The following is a 25,723-nucleotide window of genomic DNA, read 5'->3' on the forward strand; positions in this document are numbered from 1 at the left end:
CCCTGTCTCCAAAAAAACAAGAAAAAAAAGAAGAGAGAAGTGCACGATAAAGAAAGACTCATATGTTATGCCACAGGAGAGTCTGTCTCTGGATTCAAAGGACAGACATATGGGAGTGGGCTGTAAAAATAGACAGCAGGTGGGAACCAAGATGTAACAGGGCATGGAATTCAAGGGGAGATGCAGGACATGAAGAATGTGAAACCTCACTGAAAACATTTCAGTACAGATACACAGCCACTTACAGTTAATATCACTCTGCAGGCAGGACTTACCGGGCAATGAAACACCAACACCCCAGAAATACACAATAACAAAGGTAGGCATCTGTGCAGGGTTAGGGCCTCCCTAATCTGTGGCACAGCATTCCACAGCTCTGGGCTGTGTGTCCCACTGGACATGTTTCCCCCATGGCTGAGCCGGTCCAAGTCCCATCTCCTGTGATCTCTCCCGTCTTCCAGGCCTGGGACTGAGTTTCAGGGAGTAAACTGGTTCTTTCTTTTCCCTGCACACTCCCTGCCACCAGGTGGAGGGCAGCTTCCAGCAGAAGCCCCGTCCCTCCATCTCCCCCATTCTGTCTGGGCATGGGCACAGTGCCAACAGCCAGGAGAACAGAGCAGCCACACATTCCAAGCTCAGAGATCGCTGACACCACTCAGATAAGCCCAGTGTCGTCTCTCAAAGACTTCTCCTCTGCAGCAACCTCCAACACCCCTCCCTTCCTGAGGCCACTCTCTTAGGGCAGACAGAACTGTCCCAGTTTCCCTGGCCCTGGGATTACGGGACTGACTGTCAGTGGAGCAAGGGTGCTGACCGGAACTGAGGGCTGGGGGCAGGGTGGCCATTCTGACTGAGTCCATGTTGTTGATGCTCCAGCACAGCTTTCAGTGCCCAGGGCACCAGTGAGATGACAGGCTGAAAGAGTAGGTAGCTCCAGCAACCATCAACCACCGGAAGATGTGGGGCCTGCAATATCACTCTGTGGTATTCAGCAACTGGACACTTGGGCGCCCTGACACGCCCTAGCCCTGCTGTCTGCTTCCTGGGTCTCCACAGTGATCATCATCTCTGTGAGAACACAGTAGGAGCCCAGGGAACCCTTAAGATTTGGGTCAAAAGCCCCAGAAGCTGATGCATGAAGGCGTAAAAGTGGTCCTCCAGCTAGAATCCAGCTAATTAGGACAGCCTTTCAAAGCTGTCACGTGACGTCGCCCCGCCTGACATGCCTGTCACGTGACCTGGGTCACATGACCACCCGGCGCCCATCTCAGAATCAGGCATGAGCTTCCAGTCTTGTGTCCCTGCGGACCATGGGGTCCCTTCCTGGGTCCTGGTCCTGCTGCTGGCATTGGGACTGTGCAACCTCCAGGCCAGAGGTGAGTGTAGACTGACTGCCCTCCCTCCCGACCCTCCCGGATCCCCGATGATCCTTGCCAGCCCCTAGCCTCCGCATCTGCCCTCAGGTGACAGAGTTCTAGACCCTGACTTTCGGGAGAACTATTTCAAGCAGTATATGGACCACTTCAACTTTGAGAGTTTCGGCAACAAAACCTTTAGCCAGCGGTACCTGGTGTCAAGTGAGTGTTGTCCCCACAGTACGTTTCCTGCCTGCTTATCCCTGGACTCACGGAAACTCACTTACTTCCCATAGATAAGTTCTGGAAGATGGGCGAGGGGCCCATTTTCTTCTACGCGGGGAATGAAGGGGACATTTGGAACTTCGCTAACAACTCTGGCTTCATGGTGGAACTGGCAGCCCAGCAGGAGGCCCTGCTTGTCTTTGCTGAGCACGTGGGTATCGGGACAGTTCCTGGCAGTCCCTGAGCTGAAGGAGGTGGGGAGTGCCGAGCAGTGGTTAGCCATCCCTTTCTGCTTCCTGCAGCGGTACTACGGGAAATCGCTTCCATTTGGCGTGCAGTCCACACAGCGTGGATATACACAGCTGCTGACTGTGGAACAGGCACTGGCGGACTTTGCTGTGCTGCTTCAGGCCCTGCGGCAGGATCTTGGGGTCCAGGATGCTCCCATCATAGCCTTCGGAGGGAGGTGGGTCCTTGATTTCCCGTGAGGACAGAGGCACGTTTATCCGAATCTGATCCCACACCAGATCTGAAGGAGCCCTACTCTTACCCCTCCCTGATGCCCAACCTGTTGTACCAGGTGACACCCTATACAAGAAGGGTCAAACAGATGTCCCTCACGGTCTCCACATCCACTGCCCACCCCAGTGTTCTCAGTCTTTAACTTTTTTGTTGTTTTTGTTTTTTGAGACAGGGTTTCTCTGTGCAGTTTTGGTGCCTGTCCTGGATCTCGCTCTGTAGACCAGGCTGGCTCGACCTCACAGAGATCCTCCTGGCTCTGCCTCCTGAGTGCTGGGATTAAAGGCATGCACCACCACTGCCCGGCCTCAGTCTTTAACTTCTTACGTGGTAGAGCTGGGTCTAGCTTTACTTCCTCCTTTACTGGACCTCATAGGCTGTGTTTGTTATGTTGCTCACGCTAGTGGGACAATCCCCCTCCTGAGTGCAGGCTGTGTCTCAGCAGTGTCTTCATGCTGGGTCAGGGCAGGGCCTTTTCCCAGTGAAGGCTGTATCTGCATTGGCCCTGGGGTCAGAATTAGTGGTCCTAGAATTTCCAGGTCCTTCTATCCACACTTGGGGCTTCAGAGCAAGGAAAGACCAAGGGGAGGGGAGAGGCCTGGCCTAGCCTGGAGGACAGGGTGAGGCTGCTGGCCTGAGCATGCAGGCAGCTTCCCACAACCGCAATCCTGTGTCCTGTCCCCAGCTATGGGGGGATGCTGAGCGCCTACATGAGGATGAAGTATCCCCACCTGGTGGCTGGGGCACTGGCAGCCAGTGCTCCTGTCGTAGCTGTCGCAGGCCTTGGTGACTCCTACCAATTCTTCCGAGACGTCACAGCGGTGAGTGAGGGTGCTTGGGTACCCCAGACCAGTGCAGGTATGACAGCAACAGCAGCCATGATCTTTTCTCCAGGACTTCTATGGCCAGAGTCCCAAGTGTGCCCAGGCTGTGCGGGATGCCTTCCAGCAAATCAAGGACTTGTTCCTCCAGGGAGGTGAGGAGGTCCTTCTCCGGCTGCCCACTTTGGGCACTCATTCTTGCCTGTCACATTTGCCAGCAGTTCCCTCAGCCTCTTCCCCTGACCTCTCTCTTCCCAGCTTATGACATCATCAGGCAAAATTTTGGTATCTGCCAGTTGCTTTCCAGCCCCAAAGACCTGACTCAACTCTTTGGGTTTGCTCGGAATGCATTTACCATGCTCGCCATGATGGACTACCCGTACCCTACTGACTTCCTTGGGAAACTTCCTGCTAACCCTGTCAAGGTGAGGCGGCTCTCCCTGGTGCAGGACCCAGTGCAGGCCTGGTCCAAGAGCCTCGTGGCCACCTGCTTTGGCGCCATCAGACACTCCTCTGCTGTTGTATCCATGTGGGCTAGCAGCCCTGACCCACATTCTGGGACCAGGGAAAGTCAGGCTGGGCAAGGGCCTCTGCCGAGATAATCTGCTGCCCTTCTCTATAGGTGGGCTGTGAACGGCTGCTGAGTGAGGGCCAGAGGATCGTGGGCCTACGAGCACTGACAGGTTGGCCTATACTCCTTGGCCTTCATGGGGCAAGGGTGGAGACCCTACCAACAGAGTTGGGTAGGAAAAGGACCCAAAGCCCTGATCTGGGGCTTGGTCTTGTAGGCTATTTGAGATGTAGGAGGGGACTCAGTACAGCTTTCGAAAGGACAGGACCTGCATTTTGGGAGCTGGGCAGAGGCTGAAGTGGATGGCATGACTTCCCAGCAGCCCTAGGAACAGTCACAGCTACTCCTGGGGAGCACATTCCAGTTGCCTAGGCCTTTGGAATCCCCATCCACAAAGCTCTGCAAGCCTGTCCTGCCCTGGTGTGGGGCAGGGCGCTGGGAAGGGGCCAGGCCAGCTGGTGGTCCTTCCGAGGTGGGTGGGAAGTGGCCTGAGCATCTAGCGTCTGCCTGGCTGCTGGTCCCAGCACTCCTCCTATCCAGGGCTGGTCTACAACTCCTCGGGCACCGAGCCCTGTTTTGACATCTACCAGATGTATCAAAGCTGTGCCGACCCCACTGGCTGTGGCACCGGCTCCGATGCCAGGGCCTGGGACTACCAGGTTTGTGGACAGAGGGGAGCCACACTGCCCAAGTGTAGGGGCGGAGGGTGGGGTGGGGGAGTGGGGTGGGGGAGTGGGGTGGGGGGGTGGGGGTCGCCTGCCTTACTTCACCTTGGGGCACCTGCAGGCCTGTACGGAGATCAATCTGACCTTCAACAGCAACAACGTGACAGACATGTTCCCCGACATCCCGTTCTCGGATGAACTCCGCCAGCAATACTGCCTGGATACATGGGGCGTGTGGCCCCGGTCAGACTGGCTGCGGACCAGCTTCTGGGGTGGCGGTAAAGGACTGGGGATTGGGAGTGGGTGCCAGGAAGGACCCTACCCTCTGTCCGGAGCTGGTTCTGCAGCCCCCAGATGCAGCTCACAGCTTTATGCCACCACTTACTGTGTTCCTTTCAGACCTTAAGGCTGCCAGCAACATCATCTTCTCCAATGGTGACTTAGACCCCTGGGCAGGGGGCGGGGTAAGTCCCGACCTGACAGCTGATGGCCCCACATAGGTATTCTTGGCCATGCGTGGACTGCCTGTTGCTGTTCCCCACTTTGCCAGACTCCTCAAAGAACCTTTGCCTTTTCAGATTCACGGTCAGGTTCACTCGGCCATTGCTGCTCTTCCCTCTTTTGTGTGCTTCTTTCCCTATCACTTATCGTAGTCTAACATCTGGCCCATCCGATTTCACCTTTTCTTTCCAATGGAGCTATCTGAAGCTGCACAGTAAGCTCATCATTGCTTCAGTTACATCCCATAGACAGTGCCGGCACCTGTCAGTGCCAGGGTGGGAGAAGGGTTGCCTACCTGTGGCTTGAAGCACAGGCCACATGCCTCAGATTCCTCCAACAGATCCAGTGCAACCTGAGTACATCCATCATTGCGGTCACCATCCACGGGGGAGCACATCACCTAGACCTCAGGTGCAGTGAGGCGCAGCCCACCTGGTTCCTTTCTTGATGAGTCTGGGCCAGTGGTGGGACATGGGCCGGATGGGCATGAAGCTCACTCTCCCTGTAAGCTTGCCACCTGAGTGGCCCCTCCGCATCTGTCTGTTCCTCAGGGCATCTAACTCAGAAGACCCTCCATCTGTCGTGGAGGTTCGTAAACTGGAAGCTACTCTCATCCGTGAGTGGGTAGCAGCAGCAGCAGCCAGACTAAAGCAACCAGCAATGCCCTGGGGGCCTGGGCCCGAGCAGCAGCAGCACCCTTCCAGCTAAGACACAGCAATTGTGAGCACTGTGACAGGACAGCTTGCCTCACATCTCAAGGACCGTCCAGACCCATGGTGGACTGCCTACAGTGGACTTCAAGCAAGTGGTACCAAGGCTGGTGGTAGACGGAAAGAACTGAATAAACATGGTTGTTAGGTTAGACGTGTGCTTGTCTGGCAGGGTCCATGTGTGGAGGGATGAGATCCTGGAATGTGCTCTAGACAAGACAACTCACAGCACACAGCCTGCTGAGACCAGTTAGACGTTTAATTAAGCACAGACTCCAGCTCTCAGGTTTCGTGCTTCCGGGCAACAGGGAGGGAAATTTGCCTTTCCTGGGGACCAGCCTCCCCTCCCAGGACTGTTCCCATGTTGTCTGCTTCAATGTGGCCACCAGCTCCCAGCTTTGTGGGCATCTTCAACCCAGTAATTTTGACCCACAGCAACTTTGGAGGGCCACAGGGGCAGTTGCTGTCCCCTTGGTACTGATCACGCCCTCCAGAATACATATGGGAGATCAAGGCAAGAGATGGAGAATACATACTTCTCAACTGCTTAGGCCTCAGCAAAGCCTAAACGTGACCATTCACAAGTCTCCGGTGCTCCTGGTCCAGAGGACAGCACAGGGAAAAGCCAACACCAATGGGAAGGGATACAACCCAATGTGCCTCTAAACATAAGGATGAGGCCTAAGGACATGTCACCAGGCAGGTCCTTCTTTGTAGACACCTTTGGGATTAGAGCTGGCTTGGGGGGTACAAGTAGTTGACAGGAAGTCCCTGGGGCAACTACTGTGCCTCAGAGGCACAATGTGGCTGCCACTGAGATGCTCCGAGCTGTAGATGGGGAGTGAGCATGTCAAACCTCCAGATCTTGGAGTGCACAGAGAACACAGGCCCAGGTGCCTTAGGTTCTGTCCAGTTTACCCTCCACCGCTTCATGGAATTACCCTGGTTTTGTATGGGGGAATCCCAGCCAAGGCCCAGGGACAGTCCACTAACAACAGATCAAAGACAGGGCCTACTCTACCCTCATGTCCATGGGCTCAGACACCAAGGCACAAACATCTCATTACGAGAAAGGGACACACTTCTGCTGGCGTTCCTCCCTCCATACAAGTACTCCTACCAGCCAGCAGGTGATCTTCACAGACCATTCTGAGAGCTCAAACCAAGCATTCTGGCCTATTTGCAGAACATCCCCCAAAGTCTGCTCTTCCCAGCTTTTCCGACCTGAAGTGGACAGCAGTTCTGACTTGAGGGGGCAGTTACTGCAATGTTACCCAGAGAACTTGCTGTCCCTTAAGGTCAGTCCAGACTTTCCAGTCCACAGATACAACCCCCACCCCAACACAGAACCCATTACAGTGGGACCAAGTCCACTTTCATCTCAGCTGAGAAATCACATTATACCAGGGTATCCTGGAAATAAGACATCTGCTATTCTAACCCCTGTCAGCCCAGTAGGGTAGCCAGGAGAATCCCTGAGTCCAACCCGTAAACACTAAAGCCACAAGGCCCCTTGAGGTCACATGGCCCACCAGACATGTGGGTCAGGACTTGCACAGGCCACTAGGCCAAGCCCGGCACCTCACTGACTTGGGCTATCACTCTGAACTCAACACAGGCACTGGGGTCCTGAGTGGTCCCAGGAGGTGATAAGATGTCTTGGGACTACCACGGGGCTGCCTGCAGCCAGCCAACAGGGTCATTCGGGCACAGGAATCAGGAGTCATGATATGAGTTTTCAAGGAAGTCATAGGCTTCTGGTAGACTAGTCAGCCTAAATCCTAGAATCTCATACCTGCTGATTTGACTCTTGTTCCCCCCCACACACTATCTTCATGAAAAGCTGAGACAGGAGGGGCCTAGAACCGGGCAAGAGTACCACACTTGATGGCTGCCCAAAACTATGTGGGCCCTGTGAAGGCTACAGAGCACTAGGCACACCTCAGCCCTCCATCAGTCCCCAGACCAGGTGCCATCCTCCTAGGTAGGAGTCCAGATGGGTAGGGGATGGGCTTCTGTGTTGAATACACAGGTGTCCAGGCTGAGCAGCTCCAGATCATCAGAAAAGAGCAGGTAGAGGTACTTCAGTGTTTCTCCCAAAAAGAAGCTCTCCATCTTGTCCCTGGGATTAGGCTTCTGGGAATCCTGGACGTTGTTGATAGAAGAATAGCCACCTGAGGAGACCTGCATGAGAGCCAAAGCCTTGATGACAAAGGGTGAGCAAAGCCTGGGCCCAATATGAAGAGCCAAGCCTTGGGAAGAGCTACTTGCTCAACCCCAGCATGTATGACCCCATGGCAGGCTCAGGGCTAGTGACCACCTAAGTAATAGCCAAGGTCAACTACAGTTCCACAAGGACCCTGTAAAATGCCAACAACCCGGGCCAGAAACCAACTCTGCATGGGTACGGCCACAAGACATGTCCAGGGTCTAGCTTGTTATACAAAACCCAGGGCGGACAAAGGCAAAAAGATGAAGTGGTTAAGGTTTAGGGCAAAGAGCTGGGTGTCATACTTACCACGTCTAGCTCTACCACCTTTCCTAACCCTTCCCAAGGAGAGGGCAAAGCAGGCCATGAACTCCAGGTAGGGATGGTGCGGGTGAGGGCAGTATTCTGGGTCACTGTGCACATGTTTAATAGACCATGAGCACCACAGGGCAAGAGAAAGAGACTCTTCTCAGAAAAGCTTGAGTTCTGAGAGTAAGCCCAGAGACAGTGGACATCTGTAAGCCTCTAAAGACAGCAGAGCCCCTATGCCACTGAACTTGGCAGGATGACCACATTATCTAAGTCACACACTTTCTGGGGCAGCCAACTAGAGGCCCCAGAAAGCTGGCTCCTCCCAACCTGTGCCACAGCAGTCTCAAGGGTGGGCCTAGCCAGAACTTTGCAGGAACCCAGCTGTATCTGTCACCAGCCAAGACCACAGAGAGGTGCCTAACAGCTCACCCGTGTATACTTATTGAAGCTCTGCAGGATTTCCCAGCCCCAGTCCTGGTACTTGCGGTCCCTCGTGACACGGTACAGATAGAACAGGCTTTCCACAGTCTCCGGTCGCAGCAGGTTGTGCCTGTCAGCTGGCTAGGGGCAGACAAAGAGGATCAGGTAGTATCTACCCCTGCTAGCATCACCCCTACCCAAATGCAGCCCATGCCCAGGCTCACCTTGACCTCCACATCCTTATGATCTGCCCGAGGGTACATGTTGAAATGTGCAATCTCAGGGCTCAGACCTGTCTCCATCTGTCGGTTCATCTGGTAGCAGGTCTCCATGAGAGCCTGAGCCAGATCCATGTGGTCAGCTGGCAGGCCATGATGGACGCCCAAAGCCAGCGTCCCTGGCAGGAAGCACACCAAGTGGTCCTGGAATCAGAGTGTCTCCTCACGTCTGGACCTAGGCCCATGCTGCCTGGCCAGTACTAAGTACACTTAGCATAACTGGCGGGAAGAAGCCCCGGGGCAGTGAGGCTAAGCAATACTTGTCATATCAGACTCAAGTCCAGGCAAAGCATTTTGTGCCCTAGAATCCAGGGGGGAAACTACAGTGCAGCCTCCTACTGGGAGCCATACTGACCCAGGTGCTTCAACCCCTTCAATCTACCACAAATACCTTCAGAGACCTGCTGCACTTCAGGAACCACAGAAGGGACCACAAGGAAGGCAGCTGGCCCTGGGGGAGCCTGTGCCTGCTACTGCAGGGCATGTGGGGCCTCTGCTTGTAGGCTATCATGTGAATAGGTCAAGCCAGGCAGCAAGGTCAACCTGTGGCCATGGCAAATAGCCGTTGACCAGATTTCCTTGTTACTTCTGGCAAAAAAGAAAAACCTAAGGCTTTGGAAGCCACAAAGAAAGTAGTAGCTTCCTGAAGGCTCTGCCAGTCCACACAACTTACCATCTTAGCACTGAAGCGGCCATGGGCAAGTTCTCCCACGAAGGTGAGCTTTCCAGGCTGAGAATGCCGTATCAGGTGTGCTTTTATCCCCTCGATGGCTTTCACATAGTCTTCCAGCAACCTGTCAATAATACAAGTCTGCTTACTCTGAGCACGGCCATGTACCGTCTTCCTCAGAACTCCAGGACCAGGAGCTTTGCTCAGCTTGACCCACACATGAGCTCTATAGACCTTGCCCTCCCCGGGGAGCAATACCGCACACACAGCCGAGTCAAAGCTCAGGCCTTGAGCACCTGCCGCGTGGGCACTGACGCAGGGCAGGCCTTGCTGAGTGGCTCGTGCCATTTGGGAAGTAAGTTCATGTAGGGGAGCCGAACCACCTGCACCACTGCTGGCTCCTAGCAAAGGATGGGGACAGACGCTTGGGGCCCTGTATCAAAGCAGTGAGTGGGTCGGGTCTCACTGTGTCTCCTTCTTGCCACCCTGGATCCACTGCTTCAGTAGGTATTCGTAGTAGCTGTCAGCCCTGGCACCCAAGGTGAACACTCCTGGGTGGGTGAAGAGGCCGGTGTTCGTGTTGATAAACATGGGCACCAGCCCGTCCTTCTTGCCAGAGAGTGAATGGATGTGCTTCGTCACTGTCTCCACGGCCTCCTGCAGCAGACAAGGGCAGTGGGCTTACTCCAGTCAGTTCTTCCCAAACTTCAGGAAATGGAAGGAGGGACACTTCCTGACCTGTGCCACAGAGCCAGCAATATCCTAGCACCAAAGCCACATGAAAGCACCAGCAGGAAGAAAACTAAAACCAAATTCTTTACCAACATGGAAGAAGAGATCCTCCAGAACATGCTAGTAAGGCAATTTAGAAACATATTAACCTGTCATGCCTCTTGACTCAAAATGCAAGGACGATTTCATTCAGCACATGAAAATCACTAAGTGTCACAAATATCAACAGGATGATCTCAATTGATTGAACAGTATCAGACCAACTGATGCATGACAGCTCAGGCCTGTAACTCAAGAGAATTGCATTAAGTTCAAGGCCAGCCTGGGCTGCAGACTAAAATCTGTCTCAAACAAATGAACAGACAAACAACCCCAAACCATTAGAAGAAAACTAATTCTTTCTTTTCCTGATAAAAATATTCAACAAGGGCTGGAGAGATAGCTCAGAGGTTAAGAGCACTGGCTGCTCTTCCAGAGGTCCTGAGTTCAATTCCCAGCTACCACATGGTGGCTCACAACTATCTATAATGGGATCTGATGCTCTCTTCTGGTGTGTGTATATATAATAAATAAATCTTAAAAAAAAATTCAACAACATATTCAACCAATGAGAAATAAAATGGCACTACCTTGAGTTAGATTGTTAACTTGGTAGTATCTAGTATGCATGGACCTAAGACTTGACTACCCTTGGCACCACAAAAGACCAAATAAACCAAAAAAGGGACCATGTCAACATAACAAAAGCTGTATGTGAGGAAAATCACAAATATTTCATAAATAATAAAATGGGATACTTAGAAATCAATTACATAAGTGCAAGACTTCCATAATAATGTATATCACAACCCCTGATATGAGGGTTTATACCTAGTCTTAGTGTATCTTGTTATGCTGTGTTTGGTTAATATCCTTGGGCTGGGAGACCTGCTCATTTCTGAAGGAAACAGAGGAGGAGTTGGGGAGAGGAAATTGTGGTCAGGATGTATTGTATGAGAGAGAGAGAGAGAGAGAGAGAGAGAGAAGCTGGAAGACCCACAACCCCCACCCAAAACAATCCTAATCCATTCAGAAAGTGGACTGAGGGGCAATGCAAGATGCAGCTCAAAGTTGGGAGCATTTGGCAAGGGTGTATAAGGCCCTAAACTTAATCCCTAACACCTAAGAAAAAGAGGTGGCAGCTGGGTGTGGTGGTGCACCCCTTTAATCCTAGTACTCAGGAGGCATAGGCAGGCAGATCTCTGTGAGTTCAAGGCCAGCCTGGTCTACAGAGTGAGTTCCAGGACAGCCAAGGCTACACAGAGAAACCTTGTCTCAAAAAACAAACAAATGAGAGGTCGGGTCAAAAGAACTCTACAGACATTTCTCCAGGGAAGTTATATAAGCACATGAAAAGAGTTCATCATCAGCAACACTAGGGAAATATAGGTAAAGTCAGGCAGGGCGGTGGTGGCGCACGCCTTTAATCCCAGCACTCAGGAGGATCTCTGTGAATTTGAGGCCAGCCTGGTCTACAAAGTGAGTTCCAGGACAGCCAGAGCTGTTACACAGAGCAACCCTGCCTTGAAAAAGAAAGAAAGAAAAATGGGTTGATATGGTGTTGATGATGTGGGGAGACTTGTCATTACTGGTGGGAAAGTAAAATGGTACAGTCACAGTGGAAAGCATTATGCTGGTCCTTTGAAACAGTAAACACAGCATTACCCTGTGACCCGGCAATTCCAGTTCAAGTGATGAAGCTCAAGGAATTGAAAGTGAATCTCAAATAGCTACCTGCATGCCACATGCACGGCAATGTTACTCGGACAGCTAAGATCTAGAAGAACCCAAATGTGTACATAGCAGCAAGACCACAGGGAAGTCATCTGTGTGGGATGACCACAGCAGGGCAAGAAAGGACCCCAACAACTGCAGCCACCCAGAGGAAGCTGAATGGAAAAAGCCACCAGGAGACGGCAGAGTGTGGATTCTACCCACACACGTCCCTTGTACATACTCCCTCACAGAGACAGACAGTAGACTGGAGCTGTCAGGGGCTGGGGAGCGGAAGCACAGTGTTTTTAATTGGCACAAGTTTCCATTTCACAAGATGAGGAGGCTATTAATAGCTGGTTTTATATAACAGATACTGAAAATCAGTGAGAACCAATCAGATGGCCCAGCAGGTGAAGGCACTTGCCATGCAGCCTGGAGACCTGAGCTTGATCCTGGGAACCCATGTCTATAAAGTCAGAAAGACAGAACTGAGTCCACCTTGTCCTCTGACCTCCACACATGCACCACAGTAAGTACACACACACACACACACACACACACACACACACACACACACACACACACAATTTAAAAGAAACAAAAAATGAAATTCACACACACAGAGCAATTATACTTGTGAGAAGCACTGAAATTGTTTTTTCCTTTTTTCCCCTCTTAGATTTTATTTTTGTTTTATGTGTATGAGTGTTTGCCTGTATGTATGTGCACCACATGCAAGTCTGGTGCACACGGAGGCCAGAAGAGGGTGTCAGAACCCCTGGAATTGGAGTTATAGAGACGTTGTAAGAGGACTAGGTGTGGTGACTCACACTTTAATACCAGTACTCTGGAGGCAGACACAGGTGGATTTCCATGAGTTCCAGACTAGCCTGGTCTATATAGTGAGTTTTAGGCGAGCCAGAACAATACAGTGAAACTATGCCTCAAATCAAACAAACAAATAAACAAGCAAACAAAAAAGCACAAAACAGAGGGTGCACTGGGCAGTGGTGGCGCACATCTTTAATCCCAGCACTCAGGAGGCAGAGCCAGGTGGATCTCTGTGAGTTCAAGGCCAGCCTGGTCTACACAGAGAAACCCTGTCTCGGAAAACAACCAAACAAACAAACAACAGAGGGTGGTGAGTCATCACCTCGTTTCTGGGAACTGCACCCGGGTCCCTCTGCAAGAGCAGCACGTGCTCTTAACCACTGAGCCATCCCTCCAGCCCTACCTGGAACTTCTTATCTCCAGTAAGACGAGAGAGTTCCCGGAACTCCAGCTGAATGCTCGTCACTTCTGCCACCGTGCTGTCTGATGTCCACTGGGGTGAGTGGGCAAACCCAGTGCCAATATTCACATCAGAGTATGGAATCTTGGAGGGTGTGGTGAAGGCAGGCATCAGCCGGTTTCCAAAATCTTCCTAACATAAAGGCACGACAGAGATTCAAGTCTGAGAGTTTTTTCACATGTCACCCATCTGTACACAAGTGGAGAAACATAGTTTGGTAGCTCCCTGATAACCCATCACACGGCAAAACTAGGCTATAGCACCAGCACGGAAGGACCTTCCTATACACCACAGTACCCAAAAACAGTACTGTGGCAGCTCATACACACCAACGCAGAAGAAACTCAAAGGTACCGGAAGAGGAAACTGGAAATAACTCCTCCAAATTCCACACGTCAAGTCATGGGAAACCTCAGCCAGGAACACTCACAGCTTTTCTCAGGAAGAGGCTGTCCCCCGATAGGTGGTAGGTACTCAGCAGGCCCCCTAAGATGCGGATGGTACTCTCAAACAGGTTGACGTCGACGTTTTTCTTGAAGTCTAACTTCTGTGACACCCACTTCCTTGCTTCCTTAAATTCTGTGTAATGAAAGAGTGAAGGCAAAGGAACCAATTTACAACCTGTCACTCTACGATGAACAAAGTGTGGGGGCACAGGCCCGTAATCCTAGCACTTGGGAGGCGGAGGCAGGACGACTGCCCAAAGTTCAAGGCCAGGGGCTACACAGTACCTTCTGGGCCAGCCAAAGCTATATACTAAGACCCTGTTTTTTATTTTATTTATCTTTATGTATACGGGTGTTTTGTGTTCATATACATCTGTGCACCATGGATGTGCAATGCCTGCAGAGCCTAGGAGAAGGTGTCAGATTCCCCTGGAAATGGGGTTACAGATGGGTGGTAGGAACCAAACCTGGGTCCTCTGGAAGAGCAGCCAGTGCTCTTAACCACTGAGCCATCTCTTCAGTCTCCCAAGATGCTGTTTTAAAATATATCTTGAGATTTTAATTTTATGTGTACAGATGTTTTACCTGTATGAATGTCTGTGTACGACATGTGGGCACCAGGTCCTCTGCAACTGGAGTTACAGACAGCTGTGAGCTGCCATGTGGGTGCTGGAAACGGAACCTGGTCCTTTGGAAGAGCAGCCAATGCTCTTAACCACTGAGCCATCTCTCTATCCCCCCAAGACATTTTTTAAAAACCAAACCAAACAAACAAACAAAAAAACCAGCCAGGCATGGTAAAGCATACCATGGAGGTAGTCATCTTCAGGTATACATGGAGTTCAAGGTCAGCCTATGCTACCCGAGACCTGTCTTAACAAACAGGATAGGTGAGGTGGTCAGTTACCCACTTACCACCAAGTCTGACTACCTAGGTTCAATGCCTGGAACCCACATGTTGGAAAGAGAAAACCAACTCCCACAAGTTGGCCTCTGACCTATACATGTGTGCTGGAATACACACAAGCACCCACGCACAGACACACAAAAACAATACATTTAACAATCCCAAAACAAAAGGTTTCTGCAGGGAAAGGCTCTCCCATGGAGCAGCCCTGGAAAGCATAAACAGTCCCACCAGACACTGGGACACAAGGAGCCAGGAGTGACTCACTGGTGGCCATCAAGCCACTCAAGCAATTAAGCAAATGTTTAAACTATCAGTTTGGGGCTGGAGTAATAGCTTAGCAGTTAAGAGTACTTGCTGCTCTTGTAGGAAAGTTCTCAGCACCGCAAGGAGACTCATAACTCTGTGACTCCAGCTCTAGAGGATCTGATGTCTCTGACTTTGCAAGGGCACCTGTACTCAAATGCACATACCTGCATGCAGACACACATGCCTACACATGATTAAGAATAACAAAATACATCTTTTAAAATAAAGACAATTATCCATTTAGAAATGATTAAGGACCCACACTAACAAATTAAATAGGATCTGCATAACTAAGGAGGACATTTTGGAGGGACAGAGCCAAGTCCAGCCCCCTTACTGCATCAGAGCAGACTGGATGAGATCCCAAGGCCACCCTCAGCAATTCAGGAGACAAGAGACGGCTGCTCTGAGTGAGTGGCTGGATGAGAAACGGGCTCTGAACATACCAAGCACGCTTTCCTGTACCCGGGACAAGAGAAAACCAAAGTCCAATGGAGCAGCATTCGTGGCCCACGTGGAGCACTCACATACTGCTTTGGCTTATGTGTCACACACGAAAACTCAGTCCAATCAAAAAAGGAGTCATACCTTGCTTCAGACCCAAAATCCACATGGTATCCAAGGCATCGATCAGGGTGAGGCCCAGGCCAAACCACTCACTGAAAGTTTTGGACACAGGCTTCAGTTCATCGTGGCCCCAAGCGAACTTTCGGTAGCCCTTCCAAGCATGGAGGAAGGCCTCAATCACCCCCTTCTGGCGCTCATTTGGAGGGGCTAGAGAGGAGAAAGCACAAGTGGTAGGGGACAGTCCCACTCTTGGGGCTGGCAGGGCTTCAAAGACCAACTGTGACCCCTCAGTTAATGAATTGAGATGGATACTGGCCAGAATCATTAGTGTAAAAAAGGGCAGGGTGAGTTACAGTGAAGCAGTGATAGCTGAGGCCAGAGCACAGCCCTAGACCCTCAGTGATATACACAGCGATCAGTAAGCAAGCCTTCTAGAGGCCACACTCGATGGCACTAGGCCCTCAGGTCCCTCTCTGTTCAAGGGGAATAGGGCAGCATTCCTATGGTCCACCACAGCACTGCAGAGCAAAGCCCTTTGAAGCAGATGGTGAATGCAGAGCCTGGCCACCAGAGTGTGGAATGTGAACTTAGGAAGAAGTAGGAACCAGCAATTGGGCACTGTGGCATATACACCCTAGGCGGACACATATTATCCAGCCAGATGAGCTTCCAGAGTCCCATAGGGGCAGGGGCAGGTGCAGATACACCAGTACCTATATGGCCTCCTGACAGTGCCTCACCTCCATGGGGAGCTTTCCTCTCCCAAACGAGGCAGCACATAGCAGTCTGTAGGGTGCCACACCACATGCCTCTTCCCACCAGGTTCTAGGGTTCCTGTTGATGGACATGGCTTGACCACTCCTAACACAGTGGTCTCTGTATGCCCCAACAAGTGGTACCAGGACTCAGAAGTTCAGCTTCCTGTAAGTGGGCCCCAGCAGGACTAGCCAGAGTCTCAGTTTCTATATGTACAATGGAGCTATGTAGATATCTTTTACCTCAAAGAACATCGTAACATAAACAGGCTAGGTACACTATGAGAATGGAAATGGGCTGGTACACACAGAGCTCTTAGCACAAGGCTAGGACCATGCAGACCTCAATAAACGATGCTACAATCCCAGTGACCCACAGACCAGCTCAAAGACCTATTAGGTCTAGAAATAAGTTGATATATCAAGGGACACTTGTGTCTCTTAGTTCCTTTTCTTTCTTTTTTTAAAAATTTTTATTTATTTTCTATTTTATGTGCACTGGTGTTTTGCCTGCATGTATATCTGTGTGAGGGTGTCAGATCTTGGAGTTATAGGCAGTTGTGAGCTGCCATGTGGGTGCTGAGAACTGAACCCGGGTCCTCTGGAAGAGCAGCATATGCTCTTAAACACTGGGCCATCTCTCCAGTCCCTCTTATTTTCTTTCTTTCTTTCATTATTATTATTATTAATTTTTTTTGATTTTTTGAGATAAGGTTTCTCAGGTTGGGGATTTAGCTCAATGGTAGAGCGCTTGCCTAGCAAAAGCAAGGCCCTGGGTTCAATCCTCAGCTCAAAAAAAAAAAAAGAAAAGAAAAGAGATAAGGTTTCTCTGTGTAGCTTTGGAGCCTATCCTGGAACTCACTCTGTAGCCCAGGCTGGCCTCTTGAACTCACAGAGATCCGCCTGCCTCTGCCTCCCCAGTGCTGGGATTAAAGGCGTGCACCACCACTGCCTGGCTCTCTCTTATTTTCTTAAAAATTTATTATATATGTATTTTTTTAAGGTATGAGTGCTCTGCCTGCATGTATGCCTGCATGTCGGAAGAGGGCATCAGATCCCATTATAGATGGTTGTGAGCCACCACATGGTTGGTGGGAATAACTCAGGACCTCTAGAAGAGCAACAAGTGCTCTTAACCGCTGAGCCATCTCTTCAGCCCCTGCTTTTTTTTTTTTTTTTTTTTTTTTTTTGAGACAGGGTTTCTCTGTGTAACAGCCCTAGCTGCTCTGGAACTTACTTTGTAGACCAGGCTGGCCTCAAATTCAGAGATCCATCTGCCTCTGCCTCCCAAGTGCTGGGATTTAAGGCGTGTGCCACGTGCCCAGATTCTTTTGTTTAACAAGGCATTCATTTTATTTTATTGGTGCCCAGGTGGCGGTGGTGATGCACACCTTTAATCCCAGCACTCGGAGACAGGCAGGTAGATCTCTCAGTTTGAGGTCAGCCAGGTCTACAGAGGAAGTTCCAGTATAGTCAGGGCTACACAAAGAAACCCTGTCTACAAAACAAAACAAAATAAAAAATTATTTTATTGAATCTTTATCATTAAAATGTATGACTTTAATCTTGTATATCTTCTTATGCTAAGGAACAACTTGGCCCAGGAGCAGAATGGCAAAATTAAACTTCTCAAACGCAGCATCCTCTCTGACAGCTCAGTGCTTAGGCAAAAAAATCAAGGGAACTAAGAAGCCATAGATAGTCACAAGGGCTGTACAAAGTACATGGACAGATCATGGACACTGAAGGGTGAGCTGCACAGGGGTCAGAGTGTAGAGTGTCAACCCCCAGGCTCTCGGGCACAGGCTCTGGTGAGGCAAGGGGGCAGGAAAACTCACCTGGCTCTTTCCATATCCTAGGTGCCAGAAAAGGAGGTTTGGTGGAGGCTTCAGCTCTTTTTGAAGGGAGTTCAGTGGCCTGTTCAGGCTCAATCACTGCTCCCCGCCAGCTTGGGGGGAGCAGGGGAAAAGCAGTCAGCTAGATCAACCAGTTGATGTTTACACCCTCCCACACTGTGCCCAGGGTAAGGCCTGCTCCCAGGGTAAGGCCTGCTCTCTCATCTCTGTGGCAGCCACAGTACAGAGTGACAGGAAACCAACCAACCAATCTTGACACACAGTCATCTAGAACATAACTTCCTGGGTAGTCATCTGGATGTGGAAAAGACAATTCCAGGGCAGTATAGGGGACAGCCTCGATCAGAGAGCTAAGCAAGAGAAGCTCCTGAGATCTGAAGGGAATCTCAAGGAGCAACCCTGTGGAGGGATGCAGTGGCTAGAGGCTGCAAGGTAGTGACTGTAATTTACTGACTAAACCCAGAGTGAAATTAGTCGGGTGCAGAGTCAGGGCAGCTGCCTTCCTGGCCCTGTCTCTACTCACAGGCGTGCCGTCTGGAGAGTCCATCTGGGGTTCTGTCTGATGGCAAGCATACCAGGGACAGGCAGAGGTTTGCCACTGGACACCAGGTTAAGTGTGGACCCAAAGGCTTTCTCTTTTGTTGTTGCTGTAGTATTTTTCTTTTTCTGTCTCTCTGAATTTTTATTTTATGCGTATTGAACGTTGGCCTGTATGTATGCATTTGTACCACGTTGTGTACCTGGTGCCCTTAGAGGTCAGAGGAAGAAGTCAGATCCCTAGGAACTGTAGTTATGGATTGTTGTGAGCCATTGTGTGGATCCCGGAAACTGAACCTGGGTCCTTTGCAAGAAGAACAAGCGTTCTTAACCTCTAATCTATCTCCCCAGCCCTCTCTCTCTCCTTTTTGAGTAGCCTTGGCTGGCCTGGAGCTTGCTACTAAGTAGACCAGGCTGGCCTTGAACTCACAGATGTCCACCAGCCTTTACCTACCAAGTACTGGGATTAAAGGTATGCACTACCATGCTTGATTTTCTTTTTTCCTTTTTTCTTTTTTTTTGGGGGGGGGTGTTCAAGACAGGATTTTACTGTGTAGTATTGACTATCTTGGAACTCACTCTGTAGAACTCACTCTGTGGCCTCAAACTCACAGAGATCCACTTGCCTCTGCCTCTCAAGTGCTGGGATTAAAAGCATGTGTCAACACTGCCTGGCTTTTTAATTTTATTATAACATAGAATGCTTCACAGATTTGCATGTTATGCTTACATAGGGCCCAGACTAGTCTTCTCTGTCATTTCAAAGGATCTCTTCAACAACCTGATCAGAATTGGGCCCAGGCTCAGCTACTACTCCTTCATTCCTTCTGTCTTTAAGAGCATATTATAGGGTGCTGGAGAGATAGCTCAGTGGTTAAGAGCACTGGCTGTTCTTCCAGAGGACATGGGTTCTATTCCCAGCACCCACATGGCAGCTCACAACTGTCTGCAACTCCAGGGATCTGACACCTTCACACCAACATACATAAAATAAATCTAAATTTAAAAAAACAAACAAAAAAACCCCAGCACATTATAAGCAATACCAAGCTGAAGTGAATTTTTTCCTCCCACAAACACAACCAAGAGCTTCTCCAGACCACTATTCTCCCCGGGATGTTCCTGCGCTGATATTTCCACACTGTCTCCTTTCCCTGTGTGCTCGTGAATCTAGGACTTCAGGGTCCACATCATCAGAACAGCTCCTCAGGCTCAGAACTTAGGGCACCCCTCCTGGTAGAGCTGCACCTCATGTTTTCAAGTGTGACACTGAGTAGGAAAGGAAGCTGAAAGCCGCCTAGGACTGAGGCATCTGTGAGTCCTGCCATCAAAAAACTTGTTGGGTCAATAGGTGTCAGCTCAGTCCAGGGGACCAGGCCATGCCCTCTCATTCTGCTCACTGCCAAGCCAGAAGTAGCTAGAAAAGGAGGTGCCATGTGTCACCCCCACAGCTTCCTGCCACAGGAAAAGGCTGTCTCACTTCCCTCCTTACCTCTATTCCTCTTGACCCTCGACCCTCACACTCCTGAGAACAGCCTTGCTCCCAGATAGAAATGCACACCATGAGAAACGCCACGGACCAAATGTGGCTCTGAAATTTGACTGTATAATAAAACTTAACTGAAGCCATCTAGAATACTGTCTGTTTCAAATGGGAAATATGACATGGACAAAATGAATTCTCATTAAAATAAAACCAGATAGGCTGGCATCAGATACTGTATATTCAGACCCATCTCCTGCTATCGTACCTGATGATGGTTCTCTGTGTGTTTTCTTCCTGCTGAGCATTCTCCAGGGCTGTTTCCTTCTCCTTAGCATCATCCTGTGTCCCATCCTTGGAGACTGTGTTGGGGGGCCTGATCTGCAGGTGGGGAGGGCCCCGCCGCAAACGCCTTTGCCGCTTCTAAACCAAAATCAGTCACGTGAAAATACATCACCTGTCGTGGCCTGGGCTTCTCTAAACGCATAAGATTCTGTCCCTCAAATGCGTACTCATATCCAGAGAGGACAATGGGCTGTTGTGCTCTACCAAGTCTTGTGGGAAATTGGTTTCACTTTTTAGCAGCCTGGAGGTTTGAGAGATGAGCTGCTAGGAACTTGGAGAAAAACCAAATGGGCAGGACAGGTCTGGACACAGAGTTAAGAGCCCTGGTTGGGATAGTTTAAGACTGAAACAGTCCCAGAGAGATAAGAATGACAAAGATAAAGACACCGTGGATGACAGCCAGGGTTCCTGGGTTCCTCACTCTCTATCTGAGAAAGTGTAAAAGGCCTTGGGCTCCCACCAATCACAGGGCTGCAAATGACAGAACCAGGTCCCCACTGCTACCTTCCCCCCAGGGCAGCCCTGTCAACAGGACAGTGTACTCCCAGACTCATTCTGTGCTCCCACAGGATCAGGCACAAACTCATCCTTAGCTTTATTTATATCCTCAATAAATGATTTGGTAAATTATGTTAAAATACACATGCAATGGACGACCCAGCTACAAAAATTTACATGATAGAAGATACCAAAAACTCAGGATAAAAATGCACATGACATAGACCTAATTCTAGCACTCCAGAAGCAGAAGCAGGCTAGTCTCTGAGTTCGAGGCCAGCTAACTAACTAACTAACTAACTAAACAAACAAACAAACAAATAAATAAATCCACATAATACCTAATCCCTAGCTGTGTTCAAATGTGTATATCCAATTAAATCTACTAAGTACACCAAATATTAAAAAAACTGCCTTGAGTAGGGTGACAATGGATGCTTTCCTATTATATCTGTCTTAGCCTTCCAATTCTCCTTCTGATGACACTGGAATCAGTTAAAGTATAAACATGAGAAAGCTATCTCCTCCCTGTAGAGAAATGCCAGAGACTCAGCACATGGCCAAGTCCATAAAGCTGCACAGGGCAGCACACTGAACCACGGGGAAAAACTTAGAATACTTATCTCTTGCATCTGGCAATATCACAGCTTAAGGGAAAATCTAGATCAGGAAAGTATGCACCCAAGCTCCTTAAGCAGGAAGCCCCAGAGTGGACCAGACTCTCTCAGTCCTTCTCTGCCAGAGTAAGCAATAAAAGCTGAGAGGAGCTGCAGTGAGGACCCTCAGAGAAGCCAAGCTGCAAAGAAGACTGAGACCAAAGAAGCTGCTTGAAAGAAGCAGAAGCCAGCCGAGCTGCCTGGAAGAGCTTTGGATAAACTGAGGCACCTGGAAAGGACTCTTTAACCTGCTGAGCTGCCTGCAGGCTGTGCACTGGGCTCCAGGTTCCCCGCTTGTGTGAGCTGTCACTCATGCTGGGGTGGGCTTTGGTGATACAGCTGTCTTTGGTCACTTCTGCATGGTAAGTAACCCCAGTAAAAGTCACTGGTTCACCAAGTCCGACTTTGGTAGTATCCGTACTTTGGTCTGTTGTGAGATTCCTATCTCTGGAGCGAGCTGATGCGTTGCATCTCCCCAGGAAAAGCTTTATCACACAACACCTTTGCATTCCCTCTTCTAGGAGATTCCACGAGCCAGAGGCCAAAGAATACAAAGAAACTGCAGGCATCACCACCATGGGGAAACTAGCCTGTGCACACAGACCTGTCTAGAAGCAAGTCTGTCACCCAAAAGCTGTATCAACAGTCCTATAGGGATGGCACACTGATGGTCCTTTTCCAAACTCTACCCGCTCCCCATTATGACCTGACCAAGGGGCTTGCCAGCCAGCACAGGCCTGTCCACTTTCCCTGTACTTTCTAGTGAGCTCCAGCAACCTAGTAACAACAAGCTTTCTGAAGAAGAAAAAGTACAACACTCCTAATGGAACGAAGGCACCCCCAAATTCACCAGGACTGACAAACCCATGCTTGGGTCCCTGGCCAGTGTGTGTCTATTTCTTAACTCAGGAACCAGTACTGGGGAGGCAGTTCCCTAGAGTGGCTTTCAGCAAGGACTTCCTGTTTATATGATACCCTAAAGCCTACAGGGATATGAAACCTCCACCTGTGCCCAAGACTCCACCCGCAGAGGAAGTTCAAGTCTTGCTAGGTGTAGTCTTGGCTATGTGGAGAGAAAAAAAAATTGATATCCAAAGGCCTCAGAGGTGTAGAGGAGCTCAACTGCTGTGGGCAACTGCCCCAACTCTCAAGAAACCTGGGTCTGGCCCTTCTCTATCACAAGTCAGCTCTCAGCAACTGCCTCTTTTGTTGCCTCTGACCTACCTTTAGGCTCCACTCCATCTGCCCCACTCCCCACAACACTAAGCTTCTCAGAGTGGGTACCCCAGGAGGAGGCTGGGCTGTACCCAAAACCTCTTCTAGACAAACTATGCAGCCTCTACCCAGGACTGCCCAGACATGCCTCCCCTGACCGGTGATTCTAATACCACCCACCCACAATGGCTCCAATGTGGCCTCCTCTATATACAGCTACACAGCAATACATCAGACAGATGCACCTCAGTGTTCCTACCGGCTCCAGCTCATTTCTCACAGGCCCCTCTGCATGGGGACCCTCCCTCTTTCCCACACCAGGACCTAGCTGTGCAGTGTCTTCCTCCACTGGGAAGCATCTCCACCTAAGCAAGGCCCTAGTCTCCCTCCTCAGAGCTTCCTGAGCACAGTGTCCACACCCTTCAGACACCACAAGAATCACAATTGGACAGATCCCAGGCCCTACTCCCCAGCCTGGCTCCATCAGAAGGTCACTTTCCAAAAGTCTACCTCCTCCAACCATGCTCTGCCCACCCAGACAGAAACAGGGGTTTCTTGAACATTTCCCCAGATAGCTCTGGCTCTCAGCACTCTGCCACATGCCAACTATCTGATCCTACTGGTTGCTGGCCTCTCACCTGCCCTTCCTATCAGTTCCTGTGGTTCCTCCAAAGAGAAAAATCTCTTTCCTCATAAGTGGGCAGCCAGCACCTAACACAGGAGCTGGACCACATCAGTGTTCAAAGAGAATGAAGCAAGTGTCTGCCTCTTCTTTCCCCAACTTTATACAGACAGCCTCAACTGAGCCAGCGTGAGGTTGAATGTGATGGAGGAAAAGCCTTCGGCCTCTCTGAGGCAGTAATTGCCAACTTGCAATGCTCCAGAACAGACCCCAGTGACAAAGCCACACAGCCTATGCTGGAAATACCTGAGAGGCTGTGTCTGGAAACTCTTCTGGCTTAGCACTTTCCTTCTGAGGAGCAGGTAGGACCGGTGGGACTTCTGGCCTCATCTTCTGTTCTTCTGCAGGTCGGCCACTCAGGGCTGTGGGAGAAAACTTTTCACCTTAAGGCCAGTTAGGCTCCATACGAGATGCCTAAACAGGTGTTATTTGTTTCAGATCAGTGAGATCTCCTAGAAGGTACTGAATTCAAGAAAGTCCAGAGGAATCAAATCTGGTACACATACATACATACATACATACATACATACACACACACACACACACACACACACACACACACACACACACATATACACATTTTTTTTTTTTTTTTTGGATTTTTCGAGACAGGGTTTCTCTGTGTAGCTTTGCGCCTTTCCTGGAACTCGCTTTGGAGACCAGGCTGGCCTCGAACTCACAGAGATCCGCCTGGCTCTGCCTCCCGAGTGCTGGGATTAAAGGCGTGCGCCACCACCGCCCGGCTACATATACACATTTTTAAATGCAGGGTTTTAGGTAGCTCAGGCTGGCCTCAAACTCCTAATCTCCTGCCTCTACTTCCCAAGTGCTGGGACTACAGCAAGGCTGAATCAATTTTTTTCTCAAGCATTTGGCAGAGTAGTATATCCTTAAGTCCAACATGCAAACCCCCAACCACATCAACTTAATAGTGTCTAAACTGGAAAGAACATGGTGGTAAACAGACAGCTTGATCTGATCAATTTACAGCACTGTTTGGGTCTCTAAGAGCAGCAACCCTCGAGAAGCCTAAAGGGATCCTCCGCATCCTCTCAGGAAATCTGCTGATCTTTGGCAAACACACTGTAAGTGGTTGGGACACTTACCTGAGTTGTGCTGATGCTCTTGACTGATATTCTGACAGAGAGAGGCAGCACTGTTGGCACCAAACACCTAGACAGCAGCCTACAGAGTCAGCCGCACAACCAGGTGGTCCTACTGACCTCCCTCCCCCCTCCCCCCTCCAGCTGCATTTCTTCATCTGTCACCACACATGCCCCCCGGTACTGTTTCGACTGGATTGCAAGAATATATCTGACCTCAGCCTGCATCCCCACTGTCCTAACACCACTGGTATTTCTGATACCTTTCCACTGGTCAGCCGCCTGGAGATAAGACAGGAATCCACAGAGAATCAGAAAGCCCAGGAGGAAGAGAATGACATTCCGCTGTAACCTTGAAAGTTGCTTCCATTTCTGAGGAAGAGCCAGAAATGACACTTGTCACAGATTCGGAGGGGAGCAATCAGAGAGACCCTGAGGTACGCCCTTACTTAAGGACAGGTAAGTTCCCTGTCAGCAAAGTTTCCATTGCTGGGGCAGCACCAGAGGCGACAGAGCACACTAGCTCATACGTGGCAAAAGCACGGTTCGCCACCTGTGCAGCTGCACGTGTAACTGTGAAAAACTCCTGAAATCACCATGATCTGGCTCAGGCGTCGACCGAAGCCTGCATCTGGCTATATACATGCTGTATCCGTGCCCCTCAGCCCAGGACCACCAGGAACACCTGGCACTAGACAGGGAACCAACAAACAACATCGGGACCCAAGCCGCGGGAACCAGACGTGGCAGAGGAACTTCTAGAAGTTGCAAGAGACCCGGACGCCAGGGTCCAGACGCCAGCTGGACACTAGCCCCTGCAGGACGTCCCCTGCCCGGACCCCGCCTCACCCTCCAGCATGAGCGCCGCCGCCGGCTCTTGCTGTTGTCGTAGCTCTCGCCCAGGCTCAGCGTCACCGAGATGAAGTCCCGGTGAGGCGCCGGCGGCGGCGGTGGGTACATGACTGCGAAGCTGGCCCAAGAGACCTCGCTTGCTGAAGGCGTCAGGAAACCCAAGTCTGGGAAGGACCGCGGGCTGCCATAGCGAAGGCGTCCACACCCCGCCCATCGCCCTGGACCCCAGTACGCAGGTGCCGCGTCTTGGCGGTCATCGCGCAAGCGCACAGCCCTAGTCTAAGCACCGCGCATGCGTACGGCCTTGAGCGGTTATTTCCGGGCGAGTCGCTGGCGTCAGGATGCCCGCCCCTGCACCGCTCTGACGCGGTTTCGTCGCGTCCTTACGTCACGGCACCGCGTCCACGTGCGCTGGCGTAGTCGTCCGGCTGGCTCCCTGGTGGGGGCGGGCCGGCTCCTGCTTGCAGGTGCGGTCCTC

General features: G+C 50.6%; 2 protein-coding genes across 2 annotated transcripts; one reads left to right on the forward strand and one right to left on the reverse strand.

Moving 5' to 3' along the window:
- The first annotated feature begins 1,242 nt into the window (after positions 1-1,242).
- Dpp7 (dipeptidyl peptidase 7) lies at positions 1,243-5,521 on the forward strand. Its single transcript, XM_052722809.1, has 13 exons — positions 1,243-1,376; positions 1,464-1,577; positions 1,652-1,791; positions 1,883-2,046; positions 2,785-2,920; positions 2,994-3,075; positions 3,179-3,345; positions 3,543-3,603; positions 4,032-4,150; positions 4,278-4,434; positions 4,556-4,620; positions 4,998-5,068; positions 5,209-5,521. The coding sequence occupies exons 1-13, from the start codon at positions 1,280-1,282 to the stop codon at positions 5,363-5,365; spliced, it is 1,530 nt and encodes a 509-aa protein (XP_052578769.1). The 5' UTR covers positions 1,243-1,279; the 3' UTR covers positions 5,366-5,521.
- An 87-nt stretch (positions 5,522-5,608) lies between these two features.
- On the reverse strand, positions 5,609-25,475 carry Man1b1 (mannosidase alpha class 1B member 1). The gene is made up of 13 exons (XM_052722810.1): positions 25,243-25,475; positions 24,657-24,765; positions 23,537-23,652; positions 20,163-20,317; positions 17,857-17,966; positions 15,285-15,470; positions 13,465-13,613; positions 12,978-13,166; positions 9,723-9,913; positions 9,260-9,380; positions 8,533-8,730; positions 8,318-8,449; positions 5,609-7,551 (listed from the first exon to the last, which is right to left on the reverse strand). The coding sequence occupies exons 1-13, from the start codon at positions 25,351-25,353 to the stop codon at positions 7,348-7,350; spliced, it is 1,971 nt and encodes a 656-aa protein (XP_052578770.1). The 5' UTR covers positions 25,354-25,475; the 3' UTR covers positions 5,609-7,347.
- Between the last annotated feature and the right edge of the window lie 248 nt (positions 25,476-25,723).

This window comes from Peromyscus californicus, unplaced genomic scaffold (genome assembly GCF_007827085.1).
Source record: "Peromyscus californicus insignis strain IS unplaced genomic scaffold, ASM782708v3 Scaffold_7__1_contigs__length_154581171, whole genome shotgun sequence".
In the NCBI taxonomy this organism is placed as follows: Eukaryota; Metazoa; Chordata; class Mammalia; order Rodentia; family Cricetidae; genus Peromyscus; species Peromyscus californicus.